This window comes from Talpa europaea (assembly GCF_964194135.1).
Source record: "Talpa europaea genome assembly, chromosome: 1".
Lineage (NCBI taxonomy): Eukaryota > Metazoa > Chordata > Mammalia > Eulipotyphla > Talpidae > Talpa > Talpa europaea.
The window spans coordinates 22,898,561-22,923,507 of record NC_140073.1 but is presented as its reverse complement, the minus strand read 5'-3'; the positions used below and the strand labels follow the sequence as shown (position 1 = coordinate 22,923,507).

The 24,947-nt window shown below is 44.2% G+C and overlaps 1 protein-coding gene across 1 annotated transcript in view; it reads right to left on the bottom strand.

Moving 5' to 3' along the window:
- Positions 1 to 24,746, bottom strand: part of LOC311173075 (uncharacterized protein) — a gene marked incomplete at both ends in the record, with an annotated part of 60,016 nt that extends 35,270 nt beyond the window's left edge. Inside the window, one exon of the mRNA XM_084236804.1 lies at positions 24,532 to 24,746. Coding sequence (XP_084092930.1) covers positions 24,532 to 24,746 — 215 coding nt within the window. The remainder of the gene's footprint in view (positions 1 to 24,531) is intronic.
- Positions 24,747 to 24,947: the final 201 nt, after the last annotated feature.

Below are 24,947 nucleotides of genomic sequence, written 5' to 3'. Positions count from 1 at the left end.
CCCCAGTCCTGTTCTGGGTCTAGACTGCATTTCTCTGAGTGCTGCTCATGATTTTAGACCATGGTCCCAAGGCCCATGACAATGCTTATATCCAATTATCCAATGGACAATTGGCAGTAAACTCAGCCCAGCCTTTCTGTTCACCTCTCATAAGCAATAATGTGACCCCACGTTTTATGGGGTGGAGTTTTTGGCTCCACTGACAGCACTGCGTTGGGGCTAGACTGCAGTCCATAGTGCAGGCAGAGATCATAAGCAAGATAATGCCATTCTGGCTGGTCTGAGGATTTGTTACCCAATCTATGGGCTTCCTTGGACGTGGCCCCATTTGCCTTCTTTTTAACCTGTGGGGCATTTCTGCTTTTGTGCTAGTTAAGGGCATAAGCTCTGGAGAGGGCAGAGCCAGATTCCACTCTCAGTTCTGCCAGGGGTTTCTGCCTATGCTGTCTATGTCCCACTGACCACCGGCCATTTGGTGCCCACAGAGTGAGGCTCTCATCAAACATCTGTGGAATGAATGAAATATTTTCTGCAATCAGATATCTCTGTTTCATCTTGTTTCTCAACTCGATTTCTTAATCTATAAGATCGAGAAAACAGCACCATGGACAGCAGTGGTGACAAGCGTTTAATGAAATGAGACCATGTATATAGAGCTTCCGGTAGAAAGTCGGACACACAGTCAATAAATGGTTGCTATTCCGCCTTCTTCAAGCCACACAAAGTCTGCTGGTCCATTCTGCATCCTGAAAGGTACCATGGTTTCTTCTCGCAATCTTCCGTTCTTTAATGAAGTGCTAACTAAAGAAGCCTTAAAGCACTGAGAATGGGGTGGATTCATTTTTCTGAAACTAATTAAAAATCAAAAGTTCTGCCATGATTTCCAAGCCAAATTTATTCTCACATGTGGGCTTCCCAATTTAAATTTTATTATGCACATCTCAGACTAGCAACAGGAATGGATGAGGGCCAGGGTCCTGTCTTTTTATATCTTCTCCGCATTACCTACCTATGGCAGGTGCCTAATAAATAGTAAATGAACAAAGGAAAGAACTGTAACCTCAGGTTTTAGCTTCCAGATTTCCTAAGGGGGAAGACTAGTTCTACAGACATGAAAGCTTATAGACTTGTACTCTGGCTCACAGCTGGACATAAAGCTATCAGGATGAAAGAATTTAATTGTAGCATCGGCTCTTCAGATAAAACCTTGCAGACCCCGTGGCAGCTGAGAATTTCCATAAGGCAGTGTCCATCAGCACACCAACACCAAAAGGCAGCACAGCAGAGTAGAGCCGACAAAGGGCTGGCTCCAGCCCAAACTGGTTCAATTCCTTGCTCCACCACTTTCTAATTGTGCAACCTCAGGTCTCCATGTTCTCATCTGTAGAAGGGCACTGGTATATCCCCCATTATGGGCTGAATTGTGCCCCTCTCCTAATTCACGTGCCAACAGCCTAACCCCCAGGACCATGATGCAATGTGGTTGGAGACAGGGTCTTTGAGGAGGGCATCAAGTTTAAATGAAGTGATGGGATCCTACTCCTACGTGACTGGTGTTCTTATAAAAAGGGGAAATTTGGAGATGGACAGGCGCAGGCACCCAGAGAATGGCACAGGAAGATGAAGACAGGGTCTGGGGAGATGGAAGGAACACTGAAGAAGGTCAGCAAAGCAGCAGGAGTGAAGGGAGAGGCAGGAGCAGATTCTCCCTCACAGCCCTCAGGAGCCAGCCCTGCCAGCACCTTGATTTCAGAATCGGCCTCCATAACTGGACAAGGTACAATTGGACATGGGGTGAGGGGAGGGGGACATTTCAGAGAAGAGGACCCCAGACCAGCAGTGGGAACTCTAAGTAGCTTTTGTTCTCTTTACTAGACCCTTTAGGGAAGCTAGAGATCTGAGAAGGGAAACCTGAGAATGATGAATAGAAGTTCCAGCAAGTTCCTCACTAGGCCTGACATCCCTTCTCATGATCCAGGTGTGAACGCCACCTTCTCTAGAGAAGATGAGGCAGAAGAGCCTAAAAAATAAATAGGGGAGGAATTTTTTAATATAAAATTTTAAATGTGCAATCCTTTTAAACTGGAAAGTCCTCCTGAGGAAGAGATATCTGATTGCAGAAAATATTATACCAACAGAGATGTTCAATAAGTACCTGGTAAAGAGATTAAGGTAAATTCTTACACTATACAGATACTAAAAATTAATATTGGCAAGGAATACTTACTTACATTGCAAGATGTTAGGTGAAATAACATTTAAGAAACAGTGTTATACAAACAACTATGAACCAGAGACACTCTATGGGGGTGGGGAGGGGAGGGATTGGGGTCAAAATAAGGGGGTCGCAATTGTATGGGGAATATAAAAATAAAATTTACAATACAATAAATAAAAATGTTATTCTAAAAAAAACAGTGTTATAGTATTATTCTAAGAAATTAGTGTCAGGAGGAAAATATCAAAGCATTCATAGAGGGTATATAATTATTGATGAGTGTGGAATTACTGGTGATTTTGGCTTAGCTATATTTTCTTAAGTTTCTACAACAAGCATTCCTTACTTCTGAAATAAGAAAAAAATGAAGACACTCAATCGTTCCTCCTACTCAGTGTCAAAACCGAGAACAAGTGAACAGTTGGAGGTGATCCCGGACTCTTGTTTCCATGACCAGCTTGTTTCTGGGCACAGACTTCAGGGCTGGGGATCGGGAAGTAGAGACTGACCCCTCACAGGAGCCTGTCCACCGGAGCACACGCTTCTCATTCATTCTATCATCATCATCATTCCATTTAATAGAGAAAAAATGTATTTGAATTCACTTCATACCTAGTATGTGCAGGCTATTCTTTCACAGTAAGAGCTGCAATTTATTACGCATTGACTCTGTGCAGGGATTTGGGCTGAGTGTATATTGTGAGCAATACATTTTTAAGTCAGGAAAATTTTAAATAGTTTTTTTTTTTCCTGGAGAATCACTTATTAAACAGTTAAGGTACACCACTGGATAGAACCCAGGGCAACCTACACAACTCCTTCAGCAATAAATTCTCATAACTGTACAGACAAGGTCCTTACTCATCCCAAGAAACCTCTAGCAGAGTAACATTTCAGGCCTGGTCCCCTTCCCAAGGATGCATGCCCCAGTTCGCAGCTTCTTAAGGTCTTTTGAACTCTCGGTCCATCTTCCAGAGAGCTAACCACAGATTACTCAACAGAATTAAAAATTTCCCCTGGAACATGACCCAGAAACAAAACAAGCCCAGCTGGAATAAAAAGCCCCCCTGAATACCTTGGGAAAAGTTAATCACAGCTTCTTCTTAGTTACATGTGAACATTTATTTGTTGCATTTGTCAAGCAACATTATTAGTTACTGATTCACTGTCAGTTAATCTCCCTTGCTAGATCTGGAGTTCTTATTCATCCCTTGCCCAGCTGGAATTCAGTCAATGTTCTTGAGTTCATGTAGAAATGCCTAAAAGAGGGAGACTGAGAGGAAGGATCTCCTTTATAAATGTGGCATTGGCAGAATTAACTGTCTCATCATACTATGTAGGCATTTCCTATGTGGTTCAAGAGCAATGTTTTGATCGTGATGCTATATGCAAATAGATGCAAGATCAAGTCAATTTAAAAAGCCAGGCTTCTTTTTCAAAATATACAACGTACAACTGGTTATGCTCTACAATGCACATGGCCACCACAATTAAAGAACAAGATCCATCAAGTTCATACAAACAAATAAGCTGCCTTTGCAAATACAACCCAAAATCCCCAAATATGTGGACTAAAGGCACTTTATGAGGACAGTAAACTCGGCTGTCTTCAAGTTCTGTATGTGTAGGGTACAGGGGTGGGGGTTGTGTGGCTCAGTGTGAAGGGGGCAGGTCCCATGCGTGTGATCATCTTCAGAGGTTCACATCTGCCTTGTTCCAGAGTATTTAGGAACCCATGCCCAGGGCACTTTGGGCACAGGGAATTGCGATGCAGAGGGGTGACAGCTATTCCCCAGAACACAACTGCTCCTGAGCACATTAACAGGCCACATGCACCGGCACTGCCACAGCCCTCCACGGATTAGACAGTTTCCTAAGTTGTGGGTAGAATTAAAGAAAAAGAAGATACCAAGCGATATACTCACAATAATTACCATTTAACTCAATCAGTTAAACAACAGACCTCAAAATAGGACCAGAACTCTCCTGTGGGATCCATATAGATAACCGTGTTGGCCCACCTTCCTGATCCCCAGGCTTTTTGAGGCTTTTAATTTCTCCTTGCAGTGATTGGAAACCAAATCCACGTTTTTATCCTCCTTAATTCTCTCTCTCCCAGAGTTGGGAATTTTCTGACATAACAAGCTAATTAAAAACAAATTACTACAGCAAGGGTTGCCTTGCAACTCACCTGGCACCTAAGGGTTCATCTCACTCATTCAATATCCCATCCTTGAACAGGAATAAAAGGAGCCAGGAACCAGCTTTTATGACAACCTTCCGAAGATGGTGCTACTTCTTCAGAGCACAACAGTTAAAAAAAAAAAAAAAAAAAGCCTTGCAAATGGAGATGAATGGTATGCAGGCCACCGAGGTAATTAAAAATGTATTTTCCATCTCCTAGTAATTGAATTGTGTACAAGCTGCAAGTTAATGAGGTCATCTACCCTCGAGCACTGACAGGAAAGCAGGAATAATTATCTTTCAATTTTTTCTTATGTAGCAATTAATTTTAACCATTCGCCTACACCCCACTTCCACACCCCTCAATCCAGTCAGTCAAAGTCATGGCTAAACCGAATTGACAAGCAATTGATACGGTGGCGGCACCGAGCTGCCGAGGCGGGCAAGGTAATCAAGGGGCTGCAGCTGTTGAGGGCTAAGCGCTTCCAGGTGAATGTCGCCTGAGATTTCGCATTCTGCCACTCGGAGGACACGGGACACACCGTGGTGGCTGACAGAACATCTGGTGCCAGGTGGGCTGGGAAGAGGCTGCTGACTTGGGAAGGCAACAGAAGGATGGACAAGGATTGATGGATGGACAAGAGTTTGAAACAAAATGTCACTTATAAAAGCCATTACCCAAAAAATGGGGGAGAGACGCTCAGTCACTCGTTAAACTTGTCTTGAGCTTATGGCGTCCATGACTTTCTCAGAAGGGTTTTGGCTGGTGGACTCTGGGGGTGGGGGGTGGGGGCGGATCGTCATGGCCGATGCTTCCACAACTGACAGGCACAAAGTTTCTTCGCCCATTTTACTCAAAAAGGCTCACAGCTCTTTTCAGTCACCTTCCTCCTGTTCTAGGCCAGGGCAGGGCTGGGGAGCGGGTATTCCCCATTCCGCAGCTGTTTTCGGCTGGCTCGGTCCAGAACACTCACGTTATGACAGGTATCGCCCGGAATCTGTCCATCTGTGATGTTCATCTAGTCACCTCACTCCACCCCTACTTCTCTACCTCGTTAGTGAACTTAGAGCAAACTCCCAGGTTTGATAGGTTTCAACCAACGTGAGTAAATATTTTCAAGAGAGAGAAAGTGATCAGGCTTCATTCATTTGTCCTATTCGGACTCTTAAGCACCTAGAGAGCTCTTAACACTAAGCAGGGTGGCTGGATGGCTCAGTTCACATCTGTTGCCCTGACAACAATTATTCACAGCGGGCACTTTCACTCCTGAAAATATCCCATTGCAGAAGATAGCTTATATGGTCACCTGGTCATGGGGTGCCATGGGGTGAAAGGTGGGATATACTGAGCGTACAAGCTCCCCTGAGTTGTAAGCCTCCCCTCTCCTTAAGAGCAGGTTGGCACGTTTCACTCTTCTCTTCTTCCATCTGTTCCCAGGCTGCCCGATGCCATCAGAGAACATAGCAGCCTCTCGCTAAATGTGCAGCAAAGACTGAGAATCCCACAGGCGATCGGAAGTCAGTGCAGGGAAGCTACCTCACCAGGCGACGTGGATTTTTCCATTGACCTTTGTACTGACAAGACAGACCTGAGATAGGGCTAGTTTCTCACGCCCAGATCAAATAGGCTTTTTGAGAAATGTGGTGCCAGGCAGAATACATGCCTGGAAATCTTTACACTTTCCCAGATAATTTGCAAGAAGGGGATTCCCTTTTGGAAGCATGGCCCAAGGGTTTTGCATTAGGGAAAAGGATTAGTCCAGAGCAAAATGAATTTCTCGCAAGCTATCCATTAGGACAACAGACGTAAACTGAGGGTTTTCAAGTCTAGCAGAAGGGCAATAGCAACATCTGTTTTCTTTGCTCCTGAGGCCTTTGCTGCATCTTCATTCCGATTATGGCACCCTCTACCCCCAGACCACAGAAGGAAGACACCTTGGATCCAATCTTACTCTGATCATTGCAGGGGTGGTCTGGGTAGGCTCAGGAAGCCATGGCAGAGCACTAGAGGAAGGAGTCGCCCTCTAAGTCACAAGGCTTGACCATCCTGCTGCTATCCGAGCCCTGGCAACCTCAGGAGGAGAGTGAGGGGGCGGCTCTCCCAGGCCACTTTTGCCAAGGTGAGCAATTCTAGATATGGCTTTGCTGCCCCTGCAATTAACTGTGCATCTGCAAACCCAGAGCATAGGATATCATCATAGAAAGAGGCACTTTGTGCATGGTTGATAGATTTAACTCTCACTGCCCCACCTACCCACAAATAAATCCTTCTCAAGGTGATCAAGAAGCTAGCAGTGTTTTGTTCTGGTGCTGGGCAATTTACAGGCATTTATTCATGTGATTTTCATGGCAATCCTAAACCATATTTATAAATAAAAATCAGTGAAGGCTCAGAGAAGTCAAGGAATTTGCCCACAGGTGCACAAGTAAGAGGTGGACCCAGGATTGAAGGCTGAACTCTTTGCTTTTCCTTATCGTCACTCAGCCGACTGGACTAGGCAGGTGATGTTTTCATCTTTTTTTTTTGCCACTTCTCTAGTCCTATGCCTAGATTTCTGGAACAGTGAGGTGCCTGAGTGTCCATACCTGGTGATACCTGCATTAAGCACTGCTCTGCTCCTCTTACACATGCAATCTCCACGTGGGAGGACACACACAATGATCTCTAACGTCTTGCTATGATTAAGTTTACCAGGTTGTTTCCCAAATTGGATGGAAGTAAGTTCTATGAGAAATATCCAGGAAAATGCTTGGCCAACTATCTGGCGCCAGGGTCCAGACACATAGACACATAACATTAATCATCACAAGCCGCAAGGAGTGGCAAAGCTGGTGTCATCTCAGAGCATCTCCTAGACCAAGACCTGGAGGACATAAGACTGCGGTGCAGTTTCTAGCTTTTACAGCAGTTTATTGGTTTCCCCAGAACCAGGCCCTGATGAAACTCAGAAAATGTGTAGATAAAACATGCATGTTTACTGGGAAGACACGAAGGGCAGTGGAAAAATGATTTAAACATGGGAGACAGTGGAGCCTGTGTCCACACTGTCAGAAATGACCCACTGGAGAGGGAACTTGGGGTAATTCAGGAATGACAGACGACGGCCAAAGGAACCAGGACCTCTAGACTAGGAGCCACTGGTAGAAATCACAGGACTTCAGAGCTGGAAGGGACTGCTGAGTTTCTCATATTCTACCCATCAGAACACCAAGGTAAAATGACATAGGCAAGGCTACTCCTGAGCTAAAGGTACAGCCATGACCAGAACTCAGGTCTTATCAATGACTTGCTATTTATTGAGCATTTACTACGTGCCAGAATTTTATTTCACAGGAAAGGAACCTGATACTGAGAGAGGTAAGTAGTCCAAGGTTATGCAGATACCAAGGGTTCAAGTGAGGATGCAATACTGATAATGTCTGATTCCAAAACTCAAACTCTTATTTCCCAGGCCAGAGCTTGCCAGGCCCTGCAAGGTGAGTCCCTGAGACTCTGGAACTCCTCACCGGCAGCCACTCACCAACCTCCTGGAGAAGCAGAATGTCCTAACTCTTGAAGGCCAGGAGGGAGGTAATTCTGTCTGTCTGCAACACACAGCCACAGGCATCTCAAAGTAGGAGACAAGATTAAGATCAGGTCCGTGAGAGAGTCTATCGAGAACAACATAGGCACACACAAGCACACGCCACACTCATGCCTGCACACACAGAGGCACTCACAACAGACGGCATGGCTCTGCAAGAGGGGGTAGCCAGCAGGACACCCCTTTATCACCTGCTAGAGACAAGCTGTTCCACCCCCGTGCGAGCCCTGGAACCAGTGTTTGCCCAGACACAAAGAAACCTGGCTTCATTTTACCAGCCAATTGCCATCCAAAGGAAAGACTTCCCAGGACAACAGATTTCTCTGAGGAGAATACAAAAGAACAGACAGGTGGTTTCCCATCAAAAAGCGTCACCCATAACTTTCTCTCCAGACTCCAGGCTGCCCAGTTAGGCCTGGAGAGGAAGAGACAGGTTGGCTCAAAACAGAGATGTGTTTTGAAATGCAAATGTACCTTTTGAATTGTTCGGACATTTTGTTTTAATAGATAAAGGAAATTTTGTAGGAAAAGGTAAACGGTGATGACAGCTACTACTTATTAAGCTCAATAGTGACAGTAACTGCAGTTACTAAGCCCTTATGACCAGCCAGACATGACGTTTGACATGTTCTCTCTGATTTGATCTTACAACAACTCTAGGAAGAGTATTCTACTCATAGTTAAGCTGCCACTTAGGACAGGAGGAAATGGAGGCTCCAGAGGTCCATTCACTCCCCCAAAGGATGCCTAAAGAGTCAGAGCAGTTGTTGGGGTTTAAACCCATGTACCTTATGCCAAAGCCAGTGCCCCAGCCATGTGCGTGCATGTACGTGCCAATGACCTATCATAAAAAATCAAGCTCTCTGTGCAGTGAACTACCCACAGAGCACAGACTCCAGCACACAGAGTGAAGTCAAACTCTTTCTCCCCTCACAGAACCTCCTGATTTGGGGTGCCTGCAGCATCACTGTGTTCAGGGACAAAGGTGGAGGAACCACTGCCCCTTTCCATTCCAGCAGGCTTTCTCAGCTTTCTGGGCAGAGTAAGGTGCGGGTTCCCCGGTACCCGGTTTCCTGGTACCCTCCCCTACTCCCTTCAGGATACCCACCCACTGCCTTCCGCATCCCCTCTATCATCTTCCGTTATATGCAGAATAAAATCCACAGTCCTTTCCTTGCCCAACAAAGCCCTGCATGACCTGTCTCTGGCTCTCCCCTCAGCACCGCCGAGCTCCCCTGGAAGCCTCAGACCTCCCTATGTGGGAGGGAAAAAAAGCTCACTCTTGTTTAAGCCAAGACATCCGGGAGTTCTGTGTTACAGCAGCCTAGCCAATGTCTAACTCATTCTCTTGGTCTCTGCTCTTGATTTTGAAACTTTCTCTGCTCACCTCGAATCTCAGACCTGACCAGGCCACTCAGCACTACACTCAGCATGACTTACTCTTTTATTTCAGAGGAAAAGGAAGCCAGCATGCAGGAACGCTCTCAGGTCTCAAGGCCTAACTGATTTAGATGACATCTGCCCCCAACCCGATCCACCTTCCTGTCCCTCCTCCTGTTCTGGCCAAGATTTCCATCAGGGCCCTGGGTCCCGTCCCCTCTTGCCCTTCAGGGGCCTCTCATCATGTCATCCTTTCCTTGCATAACTGCATCTCTCCTACCCAACGATGTCCACAGCGTGTATTTCAATATGCTTATCAGCCCCATCTCAATAACCTAAAAATACTAAGACACCCCTTGATCACATACCACCCCTCACTCTCAAACTATCTCTTAACCACTTCACAATGACAGAGTTCTCTGCGCTTTCTGCCTCCAATTCTTTTTTTTTTCTTTTTTTTAATAAGATTTATTTATTTATTTATACAAGCACTGGGTATAGTCAGAAGCGCAGGAGGGTGAGAAGATTCACCAGAGTCAGAGCGGGGAACAGAGCAGGCAGACTGACGAAATACACTGCTGAGGGGAGCAGGGGGCAGCAGGAGAGGTCTGCGTGCCATGTGGGACCCTCACCCAGTGGCCGGGGATGGAACTGGCACTGCAGAGGCTGCAGGCAGCTTCGCAACCCAGTGCTCAACCGCTGTGCCACCGGGGAGGCCCTGCCTCCAATTCTTTAGTGGAACATTTACTCTTCAAACTCCTGCCCTCACCCTGTACACACCATAAGGTTCTGCCCAAACATGGCACTAATGTTAGTGTCTTAATGTCTTCAATGACATCATGTCAAGAAATCTAATCATCACCCCTTTGATCTCAAAGTTGACTCTGTCGAAACCCCACCAACTGGGAGAACATTTTTGCACCCAACACTAATGATAAAGGACTGATCACAAAAATCTGCAAAGAGCTGATGAGACTCAACAACAACAAAGAAAATAATCCAGTCAAAAAATGGGCAGAAGAGCTTAAAAGAAACTTCTCTGAAGAGGAAATGCAAATGGCCAACAGGCATATGAAAAAGTGTTCAACATCACTTGTAATCAGGGAAATGCAAATCAAAACTACAATGAGATACCATCTTACACCTGTGAGAATGGCACATATTAAATAAACTAGCAACAACAAGGTGTGGAGAAAAAGGAACTCTCCTGCACTGTTGGTGGGAGTGCAAACTGGTCCAACCACTATGGAGAGCTGTGTGGAGATTTCTGGACCTACTAAACATAGAGCTTCCAAATGATCCAGCAATTCCACTCCTAGGTATTTACCCAAAGGACACAGAAACATCAATTCCAAAGAGCACCTGCACCCCTATGTTTATAGCAGCACTGTTTACAATAGCTAAGCTTTGGAAACAACCCAAATGCCCAAAAATAGATGACTGGATCAAGAAGATGTGGTACATATATACCATGGAATATTACTCAGCATTCAAAAAAGATAAACACATGCAATTTGCAGCAACATGGATGGCGCTGGAAGGGATCATGCTCAGCAAAATAAGCCAGAAAGAAAAAGAAAAATACCGGATGGTCTCACTCATAGCAGGAATCTAGAAAACTTAAATAAGGGACCAGGAAAATGAATAACTATAAGAAAGTGAAAATCAAAATCAACAAAAATCTATGAACCAGAGACACTTTTGGGGGGGGGGTGGCGGTAGGGGAGGGATTGGGGTCAAAATGGGGGGGTTGCAATTGTATGGGGAATATAACAATAAAATTTATTATTAAAAAACAATATAAAATACTCAGTAATATATATAATGGGTGATATGTTATATTCTATTCTGAAAAATACAAAGCATTGCCATGATAGATTTTAAAAAGACCTAAATAATTATAGCAATGTTCCATGTTTATGCTTTGGAAGACATATTTGTCATATCTATTTTAACCCAAATGAATGTATTTATTCATTGTATTCCAATTAAAATAAAGCTGATGACTTAGTTTTCAAGAAAAAAAAAAGTTGACTCTGTCCCACTCCCTCCTCCAAACTGTCTCTATGACACCATTCTCCTGATTTTGTCCCCCATTCTTCTCTCATTTACTTTTTCGTATGTTTTCTTTTTTTAATTATTTATTTTTTATATCATTGTTCATTTTTAAGCAACATTTGATTGTCAGAGCAATTCTACAGGTAGGACCATTAGTATCAGCATGCTAGAGGTAAAGAAGTGGAAACCTCGAGGTGCTACCTGGCAGATCCAAGATCGGAACTTAGACCCCTGACACCAAAACAGGATTCTGAACCCCCAGACGTCATTACTGTTTAGATGCCAAGAGCTTGAAGTTTGCTGATTATGAAAATATTAGTCATTTCCTTCCATGCAAGATAGCGTGTTAAGTAAGCAGTGAATTCCTTAGCATGGGCATTTAAAGGTTAGTACCATTATTGTGAATTCCAGAGTTTGGGGTGGGACTGAAGGTGAGGGTGAGGAAGGAGCACCTATAGCATGAACTATAACCCCCTCAAAAATCTTCGAAAGAAATATTATTTCTGTGAGCCAAGCAGAGAGGCAGTTCTTCAAGTCTTCAAGAGTAACGTGAACCCACCTGGGCCTTAAATCTAACTAGGCTTCTCCCAATGGGCCAACTAGCCACAGAGTGGGTACCTCTCACCTCTGCTGGGACTGAAAACAAAAGAGGATGAAATTTGCATGGCAGTAAGAGGGGCTGAAATGAGTTTTCTTGCAAAATATGGCTAGGGAGGACTCAGACAATACTGGCTATAATCAAAAAAAGATAAATTCATGCCATTTCTGGCAACATAGATGGAGCTGGAAGGAATTATGCTAAGCAAAGTAAGTCAGAAGGAAAAAGAAATATCTGGTGGCCTCACTGATAGGTGGAATGTAGCGAAACCGAACAAAGGGTCAGGAAAATGACAAAACTTGCAAACTAAGCATAGATCTGAGGCATACAGTGTGGGAGGGGAAGGAAGTGCACCAGGGACTGAGGTGATGGGTCACAGTTGCAATGGTGGTGAGAGAACCACGGGGACGACACCTGAGGGGGGAAATCATATATTGCACAAAAATGAACAATGCCAGAAATTACTTGCTGCTTCACAGTACTGTGGGACATGCCGTGGGCTAACTAGCCTTTACCACTAGACACCAGGGCCACAGCACCTGCCCTTGTACCACATAACTCTAGTGCACAAAGAACTTGGCATTTATTAGCAGGGTTGGCACAAGGGCTTGTCACGGAGTGCCCCCTTTCTCCTGTAGTTTATTTACACCGGAGCCCCCTCAGTACCTTTAAGCTCACCTGGCCCCAGGGAACAAGCCCAGACACTCGGGTCCTAAGGTCTGACTTTGAAATATCTACTCAGCTACTCAGCTTGTGTGCCTCCCAACCCCTGTACTTCAGTTTCATTATCATATTATCATAAAATACCATCAATACAGACATTGCTTCAAAGGGGTTATTGTAAGGGTTAAAACACACATATGTATATTTAATCAGGGTTTTTTGGCTGCAATCCACACACATGGAATCTGGCTAGTTTAGGAATAAGATTTACTGAAAGGATTCTACAGAGTCCAGAGATCTCCAATAAGCAGCTTTATAGACTGTGTTGCCATAAAGGACATCACAGAGAGGGAGACACCTAAAAAAACCTCTGCCATGGGGCACTGGTCCCCAGACACACTCCGGATGTTGACACCAGGGTCACTGCTGTGGAATCTTTCTTTTTTCACAGGTGATTTCCAGGAGCCACAAAGTTTTGAGCCAGAGAGATTTCAACAGATTTCAAGCCACTGTCAAATTTATTCTGGGGACTTTGGGGTCAGCACAAGGATCTTTTGACTGAGGCAACTGCTGTTTGATAAGTAACCTTGGACAAACCGAAGTCACCAAAAAAACTGACACCTCTTCCTTTGCGTAGACCTCACGTGCTTTCTGTGTGTTTTATTTCATCCCACATTCCTACCAAACACCATGTGGCCCTCAAGGAAAGGGGTATTGTCTTCCTTTGGTGAATGAGATCCTCTAAAATCAATGCATTTCCTAAAGGATCACGTGTGTTAAATAGGAGGCCTGACACCAGACCCAGGTCCCTGACTCCTAAGCAAGTGCTTTTTACTGTCTATGATTCTTGGCTGGCTTCTCCAGGCTAAGAAAAACCTCAGTGGTGGGCCTCCCTGGTGGCACAAAGGGTTAAGGCACAGCACTATGAAGCTGTTGGCGGCCACTGTGGCATGAGTTTGATTCCCGGTCAGAGAGGTTACCCATATGGTGCAGCAGACCCCTCCTGATTCATCCACTGCTCCCCTCAGCAGCGTATTTCAGTCAATCTGCCTGTTCTTTTCCCCACTCTGTCTCTGGTGAAACCTCTCACCCGCCCCACCCCACACCTCTGGCCTGTACCCCAGTTCTTGTGTGCATACATAAATAAATCTTTTAAAAACAAAGAAAGAATAACCACAGTGGTGTCAGTGACTAAAGGAACAAAGGAACCCAAGAGGTAGTCCCTGGGAGGCAGGAGAGTCTGGCAGGAGAGAAAAAAATCCACGATGATCCCCTTCCTCAAGCGCATTCCATTTGCTTTGATTTAACTCTGAGTGTTTTCAAATGGGTTCTGATTCCAAAACATTTACATTCACCGGGAGGAATGAATATAATTACTTCCTTTTTGTCTCAAAAATTGCAAAAATTAGAGGATGTACACAATCCCTGAAGGAATCCAGTAGCTGAGGAGGGGTGGGGAGTGGAGTCCAATCTGCAAAACCAGTGTGAGCCTTTCTAGCTGCAGCGATGGAGAAAGTGTCGTCTCGGAGCGCCATGATTAAAGCAACTGCAAATTAGTTTCTGCAAAGGTCTTTCCCCTTCAATTGAAAAGCACCGTGTAATGGAATTTCATAGATGCTGCTTTGGAAATGACTTCATACCTCACTCTGTTCAGACCTGAGAGGTGGCTGCATGCTGTGAATCCTAAGAAGCTGAGGCTCTCGTGGGGCAACCGAACTTTCCTCTGACTTCCGTGTCTAGACACTCAGGGATGACACAGCCCCTCCCTTAACCTGAGAAAGAAACTAGTCAATCAGAACACTGGAGTCATTGCTACATGATTAGTAGTCTTCTCCTCCCCCACTCTCCTCGCCAAAGGCTGTGTACCACAAACCAGGCTTTACTATATCTGGGCTCCTAGGGGTCCCCAGCTGCTTATTGATCGCCCAGATGTATGAGTTGTAAAGAAAAGGCTTTGGAAGGCTATGGGGCTTCTGGGCTCTAATAAGATTTCCAGGAGAAATGATGAAGTCAAGCTGACAAAGATAATTGAATACTACACCATTTTCACTTGGGGGCCCCCTCTCAAGAATATAGGGATCCTGTTTCCAAATTGTCTGTAGCTTTACAGAGAATCAAATAGATGGCATTTTAGTGACAAGTCGTATTGACTAATATCTCCAAACAACCCAAATTGTTCATTCATTCATGCAAGAAACATGTATCAGCACCTACTATGTGCTAGACACTATGCATGATGTGGCATTAAGCAAGGGACCAAGCCACCAGTCAGTTTTTAATTTGCTGCAATCAAATAAATGACAGAGGCAGGGTGGTATTCAAGTCATTATGCCAATGAACACAATATTGCAACTCTGACAATGCTCTACTGTGGGCAGAGTACAGGAAAGAAGAACTAGATCTGGTCAGGGCACCTGGAAAACATCCCTAAGGAAGTGACCCTTCAGCTGATAACTAAAAGGTATGAATGAGTTAACCAAGAGAAGAAGGAGAAACCCAGGAGGCAGAGGGCATGGAATGGGCAAGCCCACAAAGAAAGGTGCGTGGTGAGGACAGGCCAGGAGGCCAGCATAGGTTCATTAAGCTTGGTGAGGAAGGGAGTGTGGCACCTGAGGACCCTGAAAAGGGGCTAGTCCCTGAGCACTTTGCAGACATAAACAAAAAAATTGTGCCTTCATATTAAAATAACTAGCTACAACAAATGTTGGTGAGGATGTGGAGAAAAAGGATCTCTCCTACACTGCTGGTGGGAGTGCAAACTGGTCCAACAACAATGGAAAGCTGTGTGGAGATTCCTCAACCTGCTAATGATGGAGCTTCCATATGATCCAGCAATTCCACTCCTAGGTATTTACCCAAAGGTAAATACCTGCACCCCTATGTTTACAGCAGCACTATTTACAATAGCTAAGCTTTGGAAACAACCCAAATGCCCAAAAATAGATGACTGGATCAAGAAGATGTGGTATAGGGCCTCCCCGGTGGTGCAGCGGTTGAGCGCTGGGTTGTGAAGCTGCCTGCGGTCTCTGAGGCGCCGGTTCGATCCCCGGCTGCTCCCCGGCTACCGGAGGAGGGTCCTACATGGTGCGCAGACCTCTCCTGCCGCCCGCTTCACCCCTCAGCAGTGTACTTTGGTTCTTCTGCCTGCTCTGCTCCCCGCTCTGGCTCTGGTGAATTCTCTCACCCTCCCGCGCTTCTAACTGTACCCAGTGCATGTATAAACATACAAACAAACAAACAAATAAATAAACATGCCTCTATTAAAAAAAAAAAAAAGATGTGGTATATATACACCATGGAATATTACTCAGCAATCAAAACAGATAAACTCATGCAATTTGCAACATGGGTAGAACTGGAAAGGATCATGCTCAGAGAAATAAGCCAGAAAGAAAAAAAAATACCAGATGGTCTCACTCACAGCAGGAATTTAGAAAACCTAAATAAGGGACCAGGAAAAAGACTAATTATAATAAAGTAAAAATCAAAATCAACAAGCAACTATAAACCAGAGACATACCACGGGGGCAGGGGTGTGGAGGAGGGAGTAGGGTCAAAATAAGGGTGGGGTGGGAATTGTATGGGGACTATAACCAAGATGAAAATGCATATATTGTGCAAAAATGAAAATGATATAAAAATATATAAAATTAAATAAAATTAAATAAAATTTAAAAAAAGAATTGTGCCTTTATTAGAAATGCAGATTGGTTATCATAGAAGGGCTGTAAGCAGGGATGAGGGTGAAAAGAGAGTATCACAAGATTAGAAAAATATCTCTCTGGCTGTCGCATGGAGGTCATATGAGAAAGGGTGGGGGCCAGGAGCTATTTGTCAAAAAAACATTAAGAAGTAGCTGCTCAGGGTCTCACCTGCCGTGGCAGAGACCCGACTTACCCAAGGTCAACGGCACAACCACCTCAGGAATTCAGGACAACAGTCTCTTGTCCCAGATCTCTTTCCACCCTAGCATTACCCAGTAGTGTCATTTTTAAGGTGTGATGCTGTCACTGGGGCAGTAAGTTGTTAACCAGGCAGCACATCCCTTCACCTCTCTAGGAAATACCTGGTGGCACAGGAAGCAGCACTGACAATAACCAGCATGAGGTACTGATTCAGTGACAGGGTCACCAGCAGGGTTTGTCCTGTCCTCCCCAAAACATACACTGGCTTGCATTCGATAGCAATTTAAATAAAAAATATACTTTTATTGTGTGAAGCCACTGAGATTTGGGGGTAATTAACTGGGGCAGTCAGAATTATTTACTCTAACAAATTCAACTAATAGAGGTTAGTCTTTCTGAGGTGGGCAAATGTACCCTAGCAACAGAACTCTATAGCAGGTACTGGGAATGTTTCTGGAATAAAGAAGTGAAGGGCAGTGAATACCTGGTTTTATTCTTAAGTTATGAGGCCCCACAAAGCCATTGGGGGGTGAGTCAGGTCGAGAACACAGTGGATCCTTTGCTGCTCTTTCACTCCAAGCGACCAGAGGCAGAGCCTTTGGGGAAAACACTTAGCAACCCAGCCCAGGAGCACAGTGGGAACCCACACCTGTCCAGAACAAACACTAGAGCAGCCACAGGGCCCTGAGGCTAACTGCTCTCATTTTCCTCTTTCCTTCGACCTTTTTGTGTGACAGGGACTCGTGACGATAATCAGCAAGGTCCGCTTAGTGTATGGTCTGGTCTTACTGTGACTAATAAGATGATTGGTTGCATATATCCCTTTTATGGTTGTTCATTATATCACCCTAACATAAAGTAATTTAATTTCAGTGGGATAATTAGGGTATTTCTAATCTAACTGATAGTCTGAATGAAATGAGATTCTCAGAGGGAGATTTGTGTATCAGGAGACTGGTGACCTCCGGCCCCAATTTTCACACAATGTACTCATCTGACAGTCGACTTCCCAGACCCACTATAGCTGTGCATTTCCGAGCCTGTGGGTTATAGAACACACCCACAAATGAGATTACTTTATTTATAATGAGATTTCCTTGGGTTCAGGGAGACAGATCATAATATTTTAACTGAGACCTTCAGACTGACAGAGTATCCACGTGTTAATTGCAGCTTTGGCCCCATCTGGTGTCTTGATGTGTGGCCGAGGAGACAGTTCAAGGCCACCCCAGCAAGGAAATCTCAAGATGGCTGAGAGCCACAGGGTAAGTCCCACCTCACCAGAAAAGAAAGAACCTGATCATTAAGTCCCCTTAGATGGGGGAGCAAGGAAAGAGACCACCAGAAAGAAGCAGTGAGGCTGGTGCAGTGAGGGCTGCATTCTGAGCAAGCAGGGCTGCTGAAAGACCTCAGCCTGCCCTCCTGCCCTCCAATCACACCCACAGCGGCTGACCTTCACCTCTGTCCTCCGCAGTGGCCCCTAACGCTTCTGATCACTCTGCTATCAACCATCAAAAGCAGGATCCCGGCTCTTAGGAAAATCTACTGCTGAAAACATTCAAATTATTCTTTCTTCCATTGAGCGCCTACATAAGCCAAGCCCTGTCTGGCCCAAAACAGAGTCCCTCTTTCCAGGCATTTACAGTCTTCTCATTGTGCTGCTCAAGCCTCCTTGGTAAATTCCTTTTAGAATTTAACGTGAGAGAAACAATTCTGCTTTCCTGGAAGAAATAATATGTTTTCATCTATCAGGTCGTGATAATTATGCAGCTCATCTTACTCCCGTTTTCTCAGGTGCCAGGAAGCTCGGAGGTTAATGTCACATGTAACTACGGTCGCAGTATTAGATTGGTGCTTGTGTCTTCTTCCTTCTTATTTTCTATTTTTAGTAAAAAAGACATTTAAATGCACCTTTTTAGTCAGGTACAAGCTCCATTTGGCAAGAGTGTACTTTAAAAAAATAAGCAAAGGTGGAAGCATTGACTTATAAAAGGCCACGGTTAAAATCTTGTAGTATTTACTGAGCACCTATGAATAACCGACATCTGCTGAGCATAAAACAGGGGCCTTTTCTAAACACTCTGCACCTTACAACAGCCTCCAAGGTAAGTACCAAAATGATCCTCACTTGAGAGAGGAGGGAATGAGGAACAGTTACACATCAGTAAAATGTAGAACCGGGATCAAAACCTGGGCCTTGTGGCACCGGTGGGTGGCCCCTTAGCCACTGCTTCTCAGCATCTGCCGCTGACTAAGCTGCCCAGAAAAGGTGCCTTATACATACCGGACGCTGCCCCACTTCTGCTGAAGCCCCACTTGCACTCCAGCCACAGCTGCAGCGGCTGGCGGTGCTGTCCTGGCTTACTCCCCTGGGGTGTCTGCCCCAACCTTTGGGAGGTCGCAGGAATCGCTCAGGAAAGACACACGCACACAATTGGAGGTGGGGAGGGACTAACACCTCATGGGCAAGCCTTGACCTATGAGGGATGGAAATGGAGAAAACCAACAGGGATCTATCTTTTAAAGAAGAAAAGTTAACATTTACAAAGTCAACTAAGTGCAACTTACTAAAGTAATTAAGCACACTTTGTCCAGCTCTGGGTTGAGGGCTTCCTATGCATTATCTCATTTAATCTTTGCAACAATCCTCTAAGGTAGATTGAGTATTGCTCAGATTTAATATCCATATTGCAGATGAGGCAACTGAGTCTTAAGGGATTAAGGAAATTGTCCCCAGCCATCACGGAGGCTGTGACACCTGACACTTCACCCACAGGTGCTGCACCCTCAGCCACCAGCACCCAAGCATCCCCATCTCTGGCCAGTCCCCGGTTCCCTCCTGGGACATCTATCCTGAGCAGTTTGGCCCTGAATAGGCTTCAGGATAAGTTCCTTCGCTGTGATAAGCAGGGCCCACGATCTCTGACAGCTGTTCCCCGCTCTTCATCATCATCTGAAACAATCAGTAAGCATTAGAGAGTACTTTTCCCTTTACAAAGGTGATAATTAGATAACAAGCTGAGATTAAAGTAATTACAGTTAGACAGCTGGCGAGGCAGCACAGTCATGTTGAAATATTGTTGGTACTTCAGCATCTGGTTCTAATAACAGCATAGGCTAAAGGATTTTACATTAATTACAGAACATAATTTAATATAAACATATTTAATTACAATTGATGAGCGATAAACTGTTCAAGAATGACTTAACCCCTTCCACGTGCCAACGTGATAGGCACTGTGGGCAGCCTGCGGCCTCTTCAGCTGTCTTCTCACCCTTCCCACCAAACCCTCCACCACTCCCTGGCCCCCTTTTTTTGAGGAATACCCTGCCCAGAGAAGAAATGTTCTAGATGAAGATGTTGCTCATTGATAATCCCGTGGGTGTCCGGCACATGTAGAGTTCGGCCCATCCTTAGAAGGCCAGGTGGGAGCAGCTGTCCTTCCTCACACTGCTTTACCCTGGGAAACAAGGCTGCCTCTCCTCATCTGGACTCCCTGCATCCTCACACCTGCATGTAGTACTGGCTTGACTTCTGATAGTCAAAGAGCAACCTACTAAACAATCTTCAGATCCCTTAGAGAAAGTAGAAAAGAAAGCCCATTTTTTTTCTGGTCATAACTAGGAAGCCCCTGGCCACAACAGCGAGGATGTTTTCTCAATTTCAGAGTCAATGTATCATACCTGAGACTTCCACATGATGCAGGACATTCTATGCCAGCAAGAAATCTTCCTTACATATCGCTAACCATGGTCCTGATGCCCCAAACTGGCAGAAGCAGACATGGGTGAAGTAGCTTACAACAAACTGGGATGACACTGCCACAACTTGCCCAGTCTCAGCGGTTACTATCTGCATATCATCTTTCCCTTCCCGTGAAGGGAAGACATTCAAAAGGCACTAAGGTCATGTTATGGACTGCAGATTTATTGTCCCCCAAATTCATTATGTAGAAATTCAAACTGCCATGGGATGACTCTAGGAAGGAGATATTTAGGTTTCCATGATGTCATGAGGTTCGAACCCTCATGATGGGATTAATGTCCCATAGAAAGAGACTTTGGCCATAAGACGGTAACATGGTGGCTGTCTCCAAAGCAGGAAGAGGGCCCTCTCCAGAGCTCCAACTTGTAGGTACCCTAACCTGGTCTTCCCACTCTCCAGAACTATGAGAAATAAATTTCTATTGTTTATGTTACCCACTCAGCGGCATTCTGTTACAGCAGCCAGAATCCAGTACATACATCACTAAGTCTCACCTGATTGCGATGATTCTTAAGAGTCAACCCAAGGAAGCGAAAAGGATGACCCTTCCTAAAAGAGACTGACACGTCCTGGAATGGGTTGGAAAATTCATGTCAAGTTTCTCTATGTGACAAATGATATGAAGTTACAAATAGCCTCAAATACTGTTTTTACCTCCTGCTGTGGATTTCAAAGTATAAAGCACACTTCCATAACCTAAAAGCTAAAATGAGTGCAGAGAGAAACAGTTTATTATTCATAAGTAAGCAAGTAGGAGCTACTTCTAGAGGAATTACTGGCAGATGCACACAAAGTGGGATTAGTGTGAAGATGTAGGACCACAAAGCACTCAAGGAGAACCAGGCACTTTCAACACAAAGATAGATCCTTTTGAAAAAAAGAAGAAATTTAAATCCCCTACCAGCAAATCTGCAATGTGAGTGAGAATTATACAGTGTGTTTTGTAGACTAAGCACTCCTAATGGAAGTGAGAAAAAGGCAGGAAGGAAAAGTAGCCAATAAAAAAGTATTTGTTATTCTAAAATTTACTGCTCTGGGGGCCTCCCTGGTGGTGCAGGGGGTTGAGCGCCACACTGTGAAGCTGTCTGCAGCCTCTGCAGCGTGGGTTCGATCCCAGCTGGCTAGTGAGAATCCCACATGGTGCGGCAGACCTCTCTTGTCTCGCCTGCTGCTCCCCTCAGCAGTGTATTTCATCAGTCTGCCTGTTCTGTTCCCTGCTCTGTCTCTGGTGAATCCTCTCACCCTCCTGCACATCTGGCCTGTACCCCGGTTCTTGTATAAATTTTTTTTTAAAAAATCTTTAAAATTTACTGCTCTGTTACCAAAAATAATTACATTTGTGTGTCAAAGCAGGGAAGTCAAAAAACCCACTACAAAAGTCTTTGTAGATTATAGATAGATATATAGATAGATATTATCCAGAACATACTAAAAACATACTAACCGAAAAAAAAAAAAAACACCTCTTACAACACAACTGTAAAAATATAGATAACCCAACTGAAAAACAGAAAAAGGATCCAGACAGATATTCTGCCAAGGAAGCTATGCCAAAGGGCAAGAAGCACAAGAAAAGATGCCTGAAGATATGTCATTAGTCATCAGGAAAATGCAAATCAAAATCAAATACCACTTCACACACAACTGAAAGGTTAAAATAAAAGGATAAATAATAACAAGGGTTGTTGAGGAATTAGAGAAACTGAAACCCTCATATATTGCTGGTGTATTTACTGTGGAAAGTAGTTTTAGGGTTCCTTAAAAAGTTAACCACAGAGGGCCTTCCTGGTGGCACAGGGGTTAAAGACACAGTGCTATCAATCTATCAAACTATCAACAGCTACTATGACATGAGTTTGATATCCAGCCAGGGAGGTAAACCACATGGAGAGGCAGACCTCTCCTGTCGTGCCCACCACTCCCCTCAGCAGTGTATTTCAGTACATCTGCCTGTTATGCCCCCCACTCTGTCTCTGGTGAATCCTCTCACCCCCACAACTCTGGCCTACACCCCAATTCTTGTATGCATAAATAAATAAATCTTTTTTTAAAAAAAGTTAACCATAGAGTTACCAGCATTCTATGTTTATACCCAACAGACCTGAAAACATGTCTATACAGAAACTTGCAAGTAAATATTCAAAGCAGCATTATTCATAATAGCTAAAAAGTGGAAACAACCCAAGGGTCCATCAACTAATACATGAATAAACAAAATGTTGAGTATCCACACAACAGATTATTATTCAGACATAAAAGGAAAAAGATACTGGTACATGCAGCAACGTGGAACAAGGATGAAACCTACAAAGAAATTAGTCACAGAAGACCATGTATTGTCTGATTCCATTTATATGAAATGTCCAGAATAGACAAATCGATAGAGACAGAAAGTAGATCAGTGGTTGCCAGTGTATGGGAGGAAAGTGAGGGGTAAAGGTTTTGTTTTGTTTTGTTTTGTTTTGGAGTGGGAAGAAGGGGTGATGGAAATGTTAAATGTTAAATTTTTTAAACCACCACTCTGGAATCTGAAGTTTAATCCCACGAGGGAAGCCTGGGCAATGGTGTAACGTGTGCAGTTCATTGTTACCTCATCCAAGAGGTGTGGTAGCTGGGACACACACACCAACTCCCACCAGCCAGGGCCTGAAGGCTGCTTCTGAAGGCATTAATTTCCTGCACTTCTGACCTGCCTGAAAAGGAGCTCTGAAGACCAGAGAAAATTCTTAGGCAAGGTGATGTTGGTGGTGACAGTTGACAGGTCAGTGTACTCCAAGGGGTACAGTCCAGGACGTTCATTTCTGCTACTCTCCCATTGAGTTGTCTTGGGATTAAAGAAGAAAATCTGTGTTAAGTGCTTCAGAGAGCTCAACACTGAGGAAGTTCTAAACAGATGGGAGTTTTGGGGCATTTGGGTTATTTCCATAGCTTAGCTATTATAAATAGAGCTACTATAAACATAGGGGTGCAGGTGTCCTTTTGAATTAATGATTCTGTGTCCTCTGGGTAAATACCTAGGAGTGGAATTGCTGGATCATATGGAAGCTCCATTTTTAGCAGGTTGAGGAATCTCCACACAGCTTTCCACAGTGGTTGGACCAGTTTGCACTCTGAAGATGTGATACATACATACAATGGAATATTACTCAGCAATCAAAACAGATAAACTCATGCAATTTGCAGCAACATGGGTGGAGCTGGAAGGGATCATGCTCAGAGAAATAAGCCAGAAAGAAAAAGAAAAATACCAGATGGTCTCACTCATAGCAGGAATTTAGAAAACCTATATAAGGGCCCAGGAGAAAGACTAATTATAATAATGTAAAAATCAAAATCAACACGCAACTATAAACCAGAGACACACTATGGGGGGTGGTGGGAGGAGAGGAGGGGTAAGGGTCAAAATAAGGGGGGGTGGGAATTGTATGGGAAATATAACCAAGATGAAAATGCATACATTGTGCAAAAATGAAAAATGATGTAAAAATATATAAAATAAAATAAAATTTAAAAAACATACATGGGAGTTATTTTTATAGAAGATTCAATAAGGTTAAAAAAAGAAGGATAAAAACTGCACAGCTGATGCAAGGTACAGCTAGAATTTGCACAGCTATCTCAATACGACACAATCGTTCACATAGAGAACTAAATTAACCAAGTATATACCAATCGATCTTCCAAACACACCTCTCGGTGACAGGGTGACATTCAAAAGTGAGAAGAAACATCTTGACTCTTCCTCCTCCCTTTATGTGCCCTCTGTAGGGAAAGCATCTGCTTTACTCACAAATGAAAAAGGCCATAAGGGCTAATGTCCATGTCTACTCACAGATGTGTATGTCTGGCCCAGAGTCTGAAGATTATAGGTGTTGTTGTTTAGATCCTTATTGGAGACTCAAAGCTTCCACGTTTGCTGGCAATTTATTGCAAAGGGCCAAGACACAGCAACACCTGAGACTGCAGGAGCAGCAGGTTGACACCTGCCACATTCACAGCTCAGTCTTCCTGTTCTCTGGAACCACCTGACTTTCAGTTGTTGCAACAAAATAGAAGCAAAGCAGATAAAAATAGCAATTATCTCTTCCCAGCATGCCCTTTGTGAATTGTCAACTAAGGGCAGGTCAGAGGGTTGATGTGAGGATGTGAGGCTGCAAGAACCCCCAGAAACCTACCTGATAAGGTAATGGTTGATAATAGTGTCGAAGTAGCTGTAGTACACGACATTGTTCACGTGGCCATATTGGTCATTGTCCTGCCACCTCGTCTGGATGGGCAAGAAGTACCCATAGGCCTCACGGTGGCGACGGTCCTCGACTCTTTGATTCTCTGAGGATGTCGCCAAGGAACAGACATTCCAACGATGCAGCTTCGAGACCTGAGAGTTCATAGTTGGTAATGGCTACCCTGGAAGGGTCCTTTAAGAAAAACACAAAAAGAAAAAAAGAACAAAGATAAGAGGTCCTCAGATATTTTTTTTTAGCTTGACATAAGCATTTACATTAAATGTTGACCATTGGTTTTCAAAGGAAATCACATTTTTTTTTTTCTAGGCAAGAAAACTTCCTTTATAATCCAGGTCTCTGCTACG